Source organism: Leishmania panamensis (assembly GCF_000755165.1).
Source record: "Leishmania panamensis strain MHOM/PA/94/PSC-1 chromosome 31 sequence".
Lineage (NCBI taxonomy): Eukaryota > Euglenozoa > Kinetoplastea > Trypanosomatida > Trypanosomatidae > Leishmania > Leishmania panamensis.
This window is the reverse complement of record NC_025878.1, coordinates 910,726-923,688: the sequence shown is the minus strand read 5'-3', so window position 1 is coordinate 923,688 and position 12,963 is coordinate 910,726. Positions and strand designations below refer to the sequence as shown.

The 12,963-nt window shown below is 56.7% G+C and overlaps 2 protein-coding genes and 1 pseudogene across 2 annotated transcripts, besides 2 other annotated features; all 3 read left to right on the top strand.

Moving 5' to 3' along the window:
* Positions 1–818: 818 nt before the first annotated feature.
* On the top strand, positions 819–3,143 carry LPMP_311970 (annotated as a pseudogene).
* A 715-nt stretch (positions 3,144–3,858) lies between these two features.
* Positions 3,859–4,242: a repeat region.
* A 1,342-nt stretch (positions 4,243–5,584) lies between these two features.
* Positions 5,585–6,640, top strand: LPMP_311960 (hypothetical protein; the record flags this gene model as incomplete). The annotated part of the gene is made up of 1 exon (XM_010703283.1): positions 5,585–6,640. One exon carries the CDS (start codon positions 5,585–5,587, stop codon positions 6,638–6,640), a length of 1,056 nt encoding a protein of 351 aa, XP_010701585.1.
* Positions 6,641–8,673: 2,033 nt separating this feature from the next.
* Positions 8,674–9,068: a repeat region.
* Positions 9,069–9,455: 387 nt separating this feature from the next.
* Positions 9,456–10,625, top strand: LPMP_311950 (hypothetical protein; the record flags this gene model as incomplete). The annotated part of the gene is made up of 1 exon (XM_010703282.1): positions 9,456–10,625. The coding sequence occupies one exon, from the start codon at positions 9,456–9,458 to the stop codon at positions 10,623–10,625; it is 1,170 nt and encodes a 389-aa protein (XP_010701584.1).
* Positions 10,626–12,963: the final 2,338 nt, after the last annotated feature.

The window sequence follows — 12,963 nt, the reverse complement described above, 5'->3', positions numbered from 1 at the left end:
ACACATCGGGTTCTGCGCGTGTGACAGCGTTTACGTTGCGCGTATGCGTGGGCGTGTGCGGGTGCCGCTCTCTCTCTCTCTTTTGCTCGTTGGTTTCGCCTTAGGAGTGGGTGTAGGCGCTCCTCTCTCCTCCCTTTCCCCCCCCCCCGCCCCCCTCCGCCCATCCTCAGTCAGCGAGTGTGTACTCGTCCTCCTCAGGCATCGCATTAGTGCTGCGCATTCACGTGCTTACATCCCCCACCTTTGGCGGAGTGTTCTGCTGTGGTGTGTACACGCTCCTCGGCATACCGCAGCTTTACTCTTTCGCCGCATGCTCACAGCCACTGCGCAGCTCTTGAGTGTTTTTGTTGTTCGCGTGTCCTTCCGCGTTTCCCTTTTCGTCTTCTCTTAGTGTGGCCGGTTGTCTTCCTTCCTTTTCTTTCCCTCTCTCTCTCTCCCGGGGTATGTGCACGCGCAGGTAGCCACGTTATGTATGAGCGACTGCGGAGGTGCCGTCGGTGTGTGTTTCTCATTCTCATCCTCTTTCTCTCAGACTGGCAATTTTTGCCTTGGGGTGTAGCTGCGCTCTCTCCCTCTCATCCTCCTTCCTCCTCTCACACTTTCCTCTCGTCTGGAGGTGTGCAGCGTGCAACTTTGGCGTGCATTTTGTGCTTCCTGTTTTGCTTCGGCGGTTGTGTGTTCGTTGTTGCCCCTTTTGCTGTACTTCAGTGCTCCTCTCGCCTCCCCTCCGCTTCTTCACCCGTTTCCCCTCCTACGCCACGCACCTTTCTACCTTGATCTCGCAGGTGGACGTGACACTGGCTTCTCTTGTTGTCGTGATGCACAACAAGCATCGGTACGCCATCCCGGTGAGCACCTCCGGCATCCAAGCCGGTCCCCCAGTGCTCTTTCAAAATCCAAATCGGCACAAGAGAGGTGGCTACGGCTCTGGCACAGCTGACAGGCCGTCACCAAGTCAGCCACCGTTGCCCACGGGGTCATACAGCACAGGTGGTCGTGGCGTCTTTCCTTCTGAGAGCACCACCACGCATCGAAGCAGTCGCTCTCGGAGCAACCCCTCCGTGTGCTTCATAGACACACCGGCTGACGATGCGGATAACGGCGACCTCGTGCAGCTCCCGACGGCTACGGTAGCGGGAGCCGTAACACCGCAGCTGTCGATTCTGCGGACAAGTAGCAGCCTTATTCGTGCCCTCCCGTCGCTCTTCGACTTTGAATACGAGTCACTGCACACCCCACGGCAGTCTCCGGCAGAGCCGAAACAAAACCTACCAGCCGCCGTGGTAAGCTCCCAGACCGAAGAGAAGAGCGCCGAGGGCGCCAAAGAAGCAGACAGTCGCGCTTGCCGTCCTCGTAGGCCGTCTGTAACGGCGGTGCCGCCCTGTCTTTCGTTGCCTTCGCTCAACGCTCACCACCCACTGTGCAGTAACAGCGATCTCGCCTTTCGCTTCGTGACGGACGGCAACGTGGGGGATATGGCTGCGCTCTGGTGGGCAGCGCATTAGTTGCCGATGCCCGAGGTCAAGCAAGTGAAGCACTTGGAGAGTGTAACTCCTGAGACAGCTGCCAAAGATGTACTGTCGGCCTCAAAGCAGTCGCCAGCCGTGATACCCAAGAACACAGCGCACTCAGTACTGTGCCCGCCGCAGCCACCGTCATCCGCGCTTGAAGCCCTGTCGATGAGCGCCGTGATACCGGATGGGCCTTACAGCGCCCTGTATACCTCCAACCAAGGCATTACTCCAGAGATAGAGTACCAGACTGACAAGGTGCCGAGGGCCGCTTCGCAGGTGAAGGGCTGGGATGCGGCGACCATTACTACGCAGAAGACTGGTGCACAGCTTGAACATCCTCCACGCACCAAGGAGGAGAATAGCACAAGAGCGCGGCGTGCCCAGCGCCTGCAAAATCATACGTTGGAGGAAGATAAACTAAGTCGAGCCACTTCGGACCTTACGCAGGCCTCGTATACGATCTCCTGCACGTCGTCACTGGACAGCCTCCCACTGATGCGCAAAGAGGGCGCTGCAGAAGACGACAGCTGCGAAGTGAGCCGTCGGACCATGCAAAGAGCGATGGTCGACATGGAGCCGATCCGCCACAACGAACAAGCTGTCGACATGGAGTCTCTCATGGATCGTTACTTCTTCTACGAAAGACAGACGTCGTCACCTGCTGGTGATGTGAAATCTACTAGCCCACTGGACAACTACGACGAGGCCATGTTTAACGCGTCTCCAGCTGCAGATGAAGACGACATGGAGAACAGCGCCATGTTGAAGTCTCGATCATCATTCATGGACGACACAGTGACTCCAAGCCCGCAGTATTCAGCTGCTATCCCGAGCGGCACACCAGAGAATGCGCTATCGTTGTCGAGGGACTCGACCGATGCAGGCTACGAGTACGTGAACCTTTCTACGCCCAGAACTGTGAGTCTTGTTGGTGACTCTTCATCTCTCGCTATAGGGGACTTCTCGCGCGCCTCGCTCCTTGAAGGTCAGCATATCGCAGCGCACGCGCCACCATCGCGCAAGGCGCGCAACTCAATCGGGACGTGGAGAAGGCATGCAGCGCTGGCTTTCCTGCAGCACTTCACCACCGCTGAGCAACTGAAGCCTAAGCCTGCTGTCACGATGGTAGAGTCTACCGTGAGCTGTGGATTGGCAAGCAACAAGTTCGAGGAGTCGGTGGTTAGTGAGTCGCCAAGCTCACTTGGTGCGCTGACTCCGTCGCTGGCCGCATCACCGCGAGACACACTTTGCTCAGACAGTGAGGACCTGCGCTCATCCGTGATGAGCGAATTCGAGAACGACGACGAAAACGCAGGTAAGATGGTCAACCCTGTTGAACCTCAAACCCTTAGCGCTCCCAAGAAGAGGCCCTCGCCACCGCCGTCCCCAAATGGCCTCAAAACAGGGCATCAGTGGCGGTGGTCATCCATCCGAGAGCGTCTGATGCAACCACCGATTCCAACAGTGCCGGGCAACAACGAGCGGCGACTCCAACGTTTGCTGCAGTGGTACCGCGCCACGGTCACGGCAAACATAAAAGAGGCTCCTCAGAGCCGACGGGCGCGGGACTCGAGTGCCGCGCTTGATCCCTTGTACCTGCATCGCCGCCCCAAGAAGATCGCACAGTGAGTCACTGTCCTGTCGCGATCTGAGGTGGACGCTACCATCATCCAAACGGGGTCATCTTCGGATGGGTTTTCTTTCTTTTTTTATTCTCCACTCATTTGTGTGAGGTGAAACGTTCCAGCAGCGCAGGCACTTTTTCCGGCCCCGTTGGGTAACTCCTTGCGTTGCTAAGCAGTTGTCCTCGTGCCATGTCTGTTTCACGACTCCGTCTGCTGTGTGCTTTGTTTCCTCTCCACCTCCTCTCGCTTGTACCCCCCCCCTTCGCCTTTGCAGTATTGCTGTCCTGTCTCGCTGTGTCGTTCACACCCGTGTGGCAATACCTTCGCATGTCAGGGAGATTCTCTTCCAGATCTTTTCTCTCTCTCCCATACGTCTACTCCCTCTACCTCCCTTCTCTTATGTGAGTGTCATGCTTCGTGCCTCGGCTTTGGGGGCTTCTGCCTCTTGCCTATACGGGGGCTCCTCCAGTCTCACTTTCTCGTCTGTCTCTGCTGTGTTCGGCCAAGCGAGAGCGAAACGATTGAGCAAAACTAAACTCTAAAAACAGCGAGGAGGAGACTGCGACCAGAGCGCGTGGACGATCCTCCCCGCCGCTTGCTCCCCCACCTCTTTTTCTTGCAGGCCGCGTGTCTCTTTCAGTCCATATCGCACTGCGTGCCATCTTCTCCTTTTTCAGCGGCACCTCTTCCTCATTCTCCAAGATGACAAGGGGGAAAGGGAGGCACACCCCAGGTACGTGGTAGGCCAGGGTCCAGTACCCGCACTGTGTGCGTGTGTGTGTGGAGGGGGGGGCCAGGCTGCCCTCCTCCCCTATCCCTGCCTACGCCGAGCCACTTCTGGTGGTGGCAGTGCAAGGGGCCTGCGGCAGTGCACACGCTTGCACCAGTCGTGCGATGGCCAGAGTGCCAGCGTGACTCGAGCGTGTCTCACCCTGCCCTCGCTGCCCACGGTTGTGGGGGGCCCTGTGCCGCGCTGAGGGGACGTGGTCAGCGCATCGGTGTAACGCGTGTGTGTGCCGCTGCTTTGCGCGACGCGATTGGGCCTTTGCCAAGGCCGGGGCAGAGCGCGGGTTAGACTCGTGTTGCGCGACCGAAAATGGACATATCAGCGAAATAATCGTGCGCACATGCGCAGATGCCGACTCTCCCCTGTTGGACTCCCGTCTTGCTTTTCTGGTCGTGCTTGTTTTGTGATTCTGTGGTTGTAAGACTCGAGTCGTTTCCACCGGTGGTGGGGGACACGATCGGCCGGCGCGGGAATTTCTTCAGCCCTTTCATCATGTCTTGCGTGGGACTCTTCCAGCTGCGCTTTTTGTTGGTTTGCGTGTGTGTGTGTGTCTTTCTTTCGCCGAAAGGCGTACTTTGTGGCAGTTTTGCGGTGGTGCCTGTGTGTGCGCTGTTGGCCCCCCCCTTCCTCCCTCCCTCCCTCCCTTCTCTCTCTTTTGCGGGTGTCCAGCGGCTGTTGGGCCTTTCCTCTCACTGGCATGTGCATAGGTGGTGGTGTGGAGTGCTGGAATCAACGTCAAACTTGATGTTGTATGCCCTCCTCCTTGTGTGCATAGAGATGTGTCGCTCTTTAACGGATTTCCGGTAGATCCTTCTCTCTTTTGTGGGGTTGCCGAATGTGGGGCCTCTGTCCCTGGGCGCGCCTAAACATCGGCGCTGCTTCCTCGGTGGGAGCACGTGGGACCAGTAAAATTGTTTTGGCCACTATGTCGGTGCAGCATCCGTGTGTTTCGGCCTTTTTTTCTCGCTTCGTTGAAGCCGAGCTTTTGTTGTCGCGTGTGTGTGTGTGTGTGTGTTGAGCCTCCCACGCTGTGTTGTTTCCTTCACTGCGTTCTTTGTGTGTCTTTGAGTAGTGACAGTCGACAGAAACATCCCTATTGGGCCCCATTTGGAGAGGGGAGGGGAGGGGAGGGGGGGCGATACACTGCCTGACATCGCCTTCTCCACCCACTAGTCAACGTCATGGCATCACACGCGATATTCCCCACCTTCACGACACGCACAATACCGTCTCCTTTTCTGTCTTTCACTCGAATTTTCTCTCTCCCCACACTTTCCCGCTTCGCTGGTGAATTGCTGAACGCCCCTCTCTCTCTCATTAGAGTGCCCAGGCTTCCTGCGACATTGCTCTCCTGCTCTCTAAGCGGTTGTTGCTGGCGTCTCTGCTCCCTCCCCCTCAAGCCCCCGCAGCTCTCCTCTCCGACGACGCTGTACCTCTGGACAGAGCGACCACTGTGCATTCATTCCCGCCCCTCCTCCAGTTGACCTCGTGGGTCACACGTCTCGCTCTAGCACGTAGCACACGTAGGCCTGACTTACCCATCGTCACTGCATACAAACTACTGTGGCTCCCCCAGTCTCTCCTCGTTGGTGTTCACTGAGAAGTCGCCACAGCAGCACACTCTCTTGCCTCCTCTGCTCTCCAACGCCAAGGTTGACATGTCTCTTCGCGCTTCAGGCTCCCCGCAGCTTCCTCGGCCTCTGGAAGGACGCGAATCGCCTCCGCCAATCATCAGTGACTCGGATTCGACGCCGAGGCTGCCCTCGTTGTACCAGCGCGTCTTGGATGGTCGCAGCAGCCCGCTCTCCATCCGCTCCGCCACTCCGAACGTGAGTGGGATCTCGCGCAGCGAGGATGAGATGCATTCCGCACTGAGGGACCCTCTTCGCAGCTCTTTGTCACCCCACATCGTCGCCTTCAACAGCTTCAGCGTGCTCGACAGCAATAGCTCTCCACCACCGCTAATTCTCTCGGAAAAAACCTTCAGCAGTATCTCTGTGAACACATCGCTCTACAACGGCGGTAGAAAGGGCGACGCGCTGGGGGCGCAGCAGGCGGACAGCGCCATCAGCGGTTGCACCGGGTCTCAAAACCTCGGCGCATATGTCGATCATGAGAACTGGATGAGCTCGAGCATCGAGTTAGAGGCGGTCGACGTGCGGAAAGTGATTACCGTGATGAAAGGCAAGAAGCAAGAGAGATGTCACGCTGCACTCTCGCCGGTGCCGGAGGTCGTGGTTTCTGCGGAAAAATCGAGACTGAAGCAGACCGAGATGCCGAATCCGAGAAGGGGTATGTTGCCCTCAGGTCGAAAGCGCTCTGTGAGCATCAACGCACCACCAGACACACCACGCGAGAGGCAGGCGCTGATTACGCTCAGACCTCGTCAAGCAGCGGTGGTGGTGCAACAGCAGCAGTACATGATCCGGAGACCGTACATGCCTACAGGCGGCGGCTTGCCTACCCTTCGGCAGCTGCCGGGCTTTACATCAGCACCCTACAGTATGGCGCTGCGCCAAGTACCACCCGCTGTCGCTGTATCACGAGCACACCCACTGGAACTATCGATCTCCACCTCCAGCGAAGTGGACAATCACCCCGCTTCCAGTAAATCTAGGGAAAGAAGTGCGGAGATAGGCACGGCGTCGTGGAGAAGGATGTTTTGGGTCTGCGGTGGAAGCGCCAAGCAGGTGGCGCCAAAGAACCACGCCTAGTACTCGTCAGGGTCTCGATGGTTGCTGTTTTCTTTTCTTCTTCAGCTGTTCAACGTGTGTCTGTGTGTGGGATAAGTGAGTTCCATGCAAGAGACGTTGCACTCGCCCACTCACGCAGTCTTCGAAAGGGATGTGTAGCACGCAGACACGCACACACACACAGAGAAAGAGAGAGACGCACATGTGAATCTCCAAGTCACAAATTAACATACGCGGGCACGTGCGCCCTGACACACCTGCGTGGGAGGTGCGTGTCTGCTGTGTCGCACACGCCTTTTGGGAGGGTTTTGTTTCTGCACTTTTTTGGTGTCTCGACTCATTGTGTGTGTGTGTGTGGCATCACTGGCCAGTGAGCCGCCCTCCAACTTCCCCACCCTGCCTCGTCAGCCTGCGGGGCAAAGACCCTCTCTGAGCAACCGCCCCATCTGACGTTGTCGAAATCGAAGTGAGGAGCGGCGTCGTACATCGTTCATCTCTCCTTGAAGTGGTAAAAGGAAGGGAAAGGTAGGAGATAGAAACGTGCAGCAGCACGACATACTCGCAGTCTGTGTACATGCCGTCCTACCATCACTGCGCATTCTATTGTCCCTCTTACGCGCCATAGGCGAGTAGCCTTGCTTGGTGCAATGATATGGCTTTGTGGCGTCTGTCTGTGTGTGTGTGTGTGCAGGCGCTAAATTGGCTGCGATGCTGTGCGCGCCCATGTTACCTCACCACACTGTGTAGCCTCCCTCTCTCTCTGCATAGCCGCTGATGGCGCCTCAGCTGCTCTATTTCTTTTCTTTATCACGTCGTACGCGTCAACTCCAAGGCTACCATAAGCAATGAGTACCTAGCGTGGGTGGTGTTGATCAAGAGTAGCAACGTAGGGTGAGGATACCTACGAGTGCCAAGAAGTGTCTTGCAGCGATAAAGTGATAGCGGCGCGTCCAGGGACTCCTCCTCTCTAATTTTCTGTTATGCTCATAGTGCTCTGTCATTGAGAAGGCTAACGACTCCTTTCTTTTGTGGGCGTGTGTTTAGGTCAGCGACTCTGCGTTTTCCTCCGCCGTGTCCTTCACTGTTTTCCTCCGTTGGGTTCTGTAAGTCCCTTCCTTCCTTCCTTCTGTTTCTACGGCACAGGTCGACGATGACCGTGCGTCTTTTCTTTTCCGTACTTTGCTAACCAGCATTTTCTGCCGTGACTGTGTCTCACCCTCTCCAGTTTTTTTTCTTTTTCTTTTCTACTCCTCCCACGCCTCAGATCTCTTTTCAAGGAGGTGGACTGGCAGTCTGTCTGCTAGAGAAGGACGCCTCTTCATGCACTACAGACGCAGCGGGGCGAGAGAGCGAACGCGTACATCGGGGGGAGGCGCGGGTAAAATACGATCACACTGGAATGGCCTAAGGGCTTTGGGGGGAGGCGCGCTTTGCCAGCGCACCTCTCTCTTTTCTCTCGTTCTTTTCGCTTCCGTCCTGTTCCACCCCTCCCTCCTCCGTAACTTCGGCACAAACAACGAGAAAAATCTCTCGCCTGTGCTGTGTGTGGCCTGTCGTACCGTTCTGCCCAGCAGACGTTCTGCTTTTCCCATCACATGCCCCTGCAGCGCGTCTGGTGATGCGGGTGCACGCATGGGGTCTACTCAACCACCGCCGTTCCTTTCCTTTTATGGTTGTTTTTCCGCTTCGGCATCATCGTTGCGACAAGACGATCGGCTGCTCGCCCTATGGGTACCACTTGAACCCATGGGCACCCAAACCCCGCACCGAACGTCTTACGCCGCTTCGCTGCGCTCATTGCCTTCTTCTTTATACGTATGCGTATGCGTGTGTGGCTACCTCATCTACACACTCTACCCGCAGCCGCACATGTTACTGTGTGTGTGTGTGCACTGAGCGAGTCAACGCGAGGTGCTGCCACATACCCACACCTTGCGGCTCTCATCGTGCCCTCCGAGGCCTTCAGTCGCTCCTTTTTCAGACTCTTCGCTTTGTGCGTGTTTGGCTGATGCCCTCACCTTTTCCTCATTCTCCAAGATGACAAGGGGGAAAGGGAGGCACACCCCAGGTACGTGGTAGGCCAGGGTCCAGTACCCGCACTGTGTGCGTGTGTGTGTGGAGGGGGGGGCCAGGCTGCCCTCCTCCCCTATCCCTGCCCACGCCGGGCCACTTCTGGTGGTGGCAGTGCAAGGGGCCTGCGGCAGTGCACACGCTTGCACCAGTCGTGCGATGGCCAGAGTGCCAGCGTGACTCGAGCGTGTCTCACCCTGCCCTCGCTGACCACGGTTGTGGGGGGCCCTGTGCCGCGCTGAGGGGACGTGGTCAGCGCATCGGTGTAACGCGTGTGTGTGCCGCTGCTTTGCGCGACGCGATTGGGCCTTTGCCAGGCCGGGGCAGAGCGGGGGTTGGACTCGTGTTGCGCGGCCGAAAATGGACAAACTGAAAAAAGGTGCACACCTCATATGTTTTTTCCCTATGTTTTGCACTCGTTGCTGGATAGCATGCCTAACCTACGGAGAACACTCTTTCCCCGATGACGCTTTTTCTCTCTCTGTCTCTGTGCCCACACAAACATGCGCGCTAGCAGCCGATTCACCTCTTCCCCCTTCCATTCTCTCCCTTATCCTATCGCTGTCCTACATGGCTCGAGTGTCTGCACTTTTGCTTTCGTGTGTTGTCTTGCTATTCCTCTTTCCACTGTTGTGCCGGCCTCTGTCCGTGTATCGGGCGTTCTAGCGCCTTCAGCTTCAGGTACTTTCTCAGCAGAATACACGCTCACCACTGCTCTCCTTTTAGTTCTCCCTCCTCCTCCCCTCCCCCGCATACGTTGTCGGCAATGTTCCACCCGGCGGAAGATGAAATGGCTCGCAGGGAGGGCTACCACATGCAGCGCGGCGCCGTACATGGCATGGGCATGATGCTCCGCATGGAAGAGCAGCAGATGCTCGCGATGCAGATGCGAGAGATGGAGATGATGCAGATGCAGGCCATGGGCTGCGCCCCGTCTTATCCAGACAACCAGTGGGCCTCCCCGCAACCACAGCAGCAGCAGGGAAACACGGAGAGCATCGCGAAGCCTTCTGAAGCGGAGAGTGTGCCTGCTACTACGCCGAGCTTGGCTGCCCAGTCTCCAGCTGCCCCTGCTGGCCACGTGTCTATCTCATCTCGGTCGGCGACCAAACCGGCGCACAGCGGTGATGCGAACAGGACGCCGCCGCCTACTACCACTACCAGCGGCGGCGCTGGTCTTCCTGATACACCGTCTCAGGTGGGAGCTTACTGCGCCTACACGCCGAACAGCCTTTACAACACGATGCCCTCTACCAATAATACCAAAGACCTCGCTGCGGCGCAAGAGTCGACGTACAATGGTAGCAGCATGTACGGTGATAGCCACAGCGCCTATGCTCCGGCTTTCACAGGTGGCGGTCTCAGCGAGAATGGCGCCAGTGGTGTGGGCTACTCCATGTACAACGCGACGAACTCCAGCAGCATGTATGAACAACCAGCGCCGTCCTCGGGGGCAACAGACTCGAGCACCGTCAAGAACGCGACTGCTGCGGACATTCCCGCCTCTGGCAACTCTTCGAAGGCAGCCACGCCTGCGTTGCAACACAGATCGCTTGGAACAAGTGTGTCACCTGCGCCGCAACACAAGCTCTCGGTCAATACCCTGGATAAAAAAGGCTCTTTGGCGGGCATGAACGGGACCGACAAGTCTTCCACCTCAACGACGCACCGCAGTCGCGAGATTCGTCAGAAGAACAGCGAACTGAAGCGGGAGAACTCGAGCGGCTTTATCGGCGGCCGCTCCCGCGGCTCCTTCAGCCGCCCCCCTCCGCAGGAAAAAGGCGCCAGTCCCTCGGTGGACAAGGACAAGCGGTCGCCATCGTCTTCCGCCCCCAAGAACAACCAGCCCCTTTCTCCCTCCGTGGACAAGGACAAGAGTATGCACCGCTCGTCCTCATCGTCCTCGGACAAGGGCAAAGGTGGGAGGCGCTACTAGTCCTCCTCGTCGACCACACAAAGCTCCTTCTACACGTAATGGATGGGCATCTGATTTGCAAGCGAAACTAAACTAGATCCCCGAGACACCAGCTGCCGATGCGCCTCACGGGCTCTATGCTTGCCTGCCCCCTCACTTTCCGCGCGGGCAGAGCGGGCAGGCGCCATCTACCTCGTTGGGCCCATTCCGCGCCTGGTGCCGTCTGCTGCGCCCGTTTCGCTTCAAAATGTTCTTCTCCGCTTTGGGGGGGGGGGGGTATTCGTTGCCTCTTTCATCGTATTTTTATTCGCCTCACCCGTGCGCATTAAGCTCCTCGTGACGAGGGTGAAAGAAGAGAGGAGGGAAAGGGGGCGGCAGCGCCTTTGGTTTCCTTTTATCGAGCCTCATTCTTGCGGATGTGCGTAGTTGGTTGGGTGCGTATGTATACGTGTGTGTGTACCGGTGTACATCGTTGTATCAATGACTGCACCGGCGAAGTAGACCGCACAGTACCCTAGCGTGGAACGGCAGCTCAACATGGGACGGACGGATCAATGAGATGTTCAACGTCTATGAGGTCGCCGTCAGGGCAAAATTAGTTCGTCTCAAGGGTTGATGCGGTCCTCAAGCGCCATACCGCCTTTTTGGTTGTTGTTGTGTTTTTTGGGGGGTCTGTGTGCTCACCGCACCCCGATCTCGATGAAATTGCCCGTGCACACGCACACAAAGGCGTCCCCTCACCTCTTCCATTTCTCGCCCAACTCTCGTCTGTTATGTTTCCTTTTTTTCTTCGCACACTTCGTGCGTATTCTTCCTCATTGGATTCCGTGGTAGTAGTGGGCCTTCCCTTTCAGTGCCTCCTTACTCTCTCCCTCTCTCTCTTACATCCACTCTTTGTTATTCATGTGCATAGCGTCAATGAGCTCTCTGCTGCTGCTGCTGTCGTGGTTGTCGTGGTTGTTGGTTTTTTTCTCCTTTGATGTATGTGTGTTTCAGTTATAAGCTGCATTGCTGCGAGTACTGAGATGCCCGTTGGAAACGCCGCCCTTTTCTTTTTCTTTCCCCCTTCCTATGTAGCTCTACTCCCTCCCCACGTCGTCTATTCGTTACGCCCGCTCATCAGCGCTGGGTGCTTGCCATGTACGGTGTGCGGCTTTTTAGTTTTCTTCTGGATGTCTTTCGTGCTTGCCCGTACACGCAAGACTCAGTCCTCCGTCTCACGGTCCCTCTTGTCTGAAAGGAGGCTAGGAAGAGATGCTTGAGGTGTAGGTATAGCTCAACACTATGAGTCATTGTGAGAAGCGCAAACCTGCCGACGTACGCAGCATCAAGTGCTGTCTCCATTCTCGCACTTCCTCCCCCTCCCCCTCCCCTCAGCCTGGCTCTCCAGACACACACACACACACGCGCGCACACTATTCGATACACTTCTGGCAATAAAGGGGTTTACGTAAAGCAACCACACCATTTTTTCCTTTATTTTTCTGCTTGCTTCTCCGTCTCTCCTTTGATTTCTTTGCATCTTCGCTCGCGCAATGTCGTGTGTTTGGGGCATTAGGGGAGGGGAGGGGGGAAGAGGAGTCAGACTAAGCGCATCCGTGCGTGATGGCGTGTGTAGGCGCTGCTGAGCGCCGTACGGCACATGTGCGTTTGTCGGTAGTGCTGCACCGATCAGTGCGTTGTGAGTGCGACTGTCCTTCTCCTTTGTTCTTTCTTTCTTTCGACTGATTACCTGGCAAACGGACCCTATGGTGCGCAGCTACTCCATACGGATGAAATCGAGCCGTCACCCTGATGCTGCCCCCTTGCCTGTTCTTAGGCTTTCTGTTCAGTCAGCAGCTATCCAGTGGAGCTGCTGTCCTCTTTTAAGTTCCTCGCGTATTTTTCGTGCCTTGTATAAGCCAGAAAGCAGAAAAAAATGAAAACAGAACCGCCAGCAAGCGTACGTCGACGCGCGTGTCAACCGTGCCTAGGTTGAGCGTGCAAAGCAGTGCAGAGATCGATTTCTTACATTCGTGGCCAACGCTGCTTTCCAACCCAAGAGGACTAGCTGTAGTGGGAGTAGAGAGCACGCCACTTTCAGGGAAACTACCAGTGGTGGTTGATGTGCACCCATAGTCCACAGCTGGGTCTCGAACTGGGGATTAGCTGCAGTCGCTAGGCTTGCAAGGCCCACTGATCGGCACCGGAATCATCCCCACTGTGTTTCACATCTGTCTCTACTCTCGCTCTACCGATTTTCTTTCTCCTGTCATGAGCTAAAATGACGCCCGCGCTTGATCAACTTGTGGAATGAACCTTCACAGCTTCTGAATCAGGACTGGCGTGCCTGCCCCACCGACCCCACTACACTCGACAG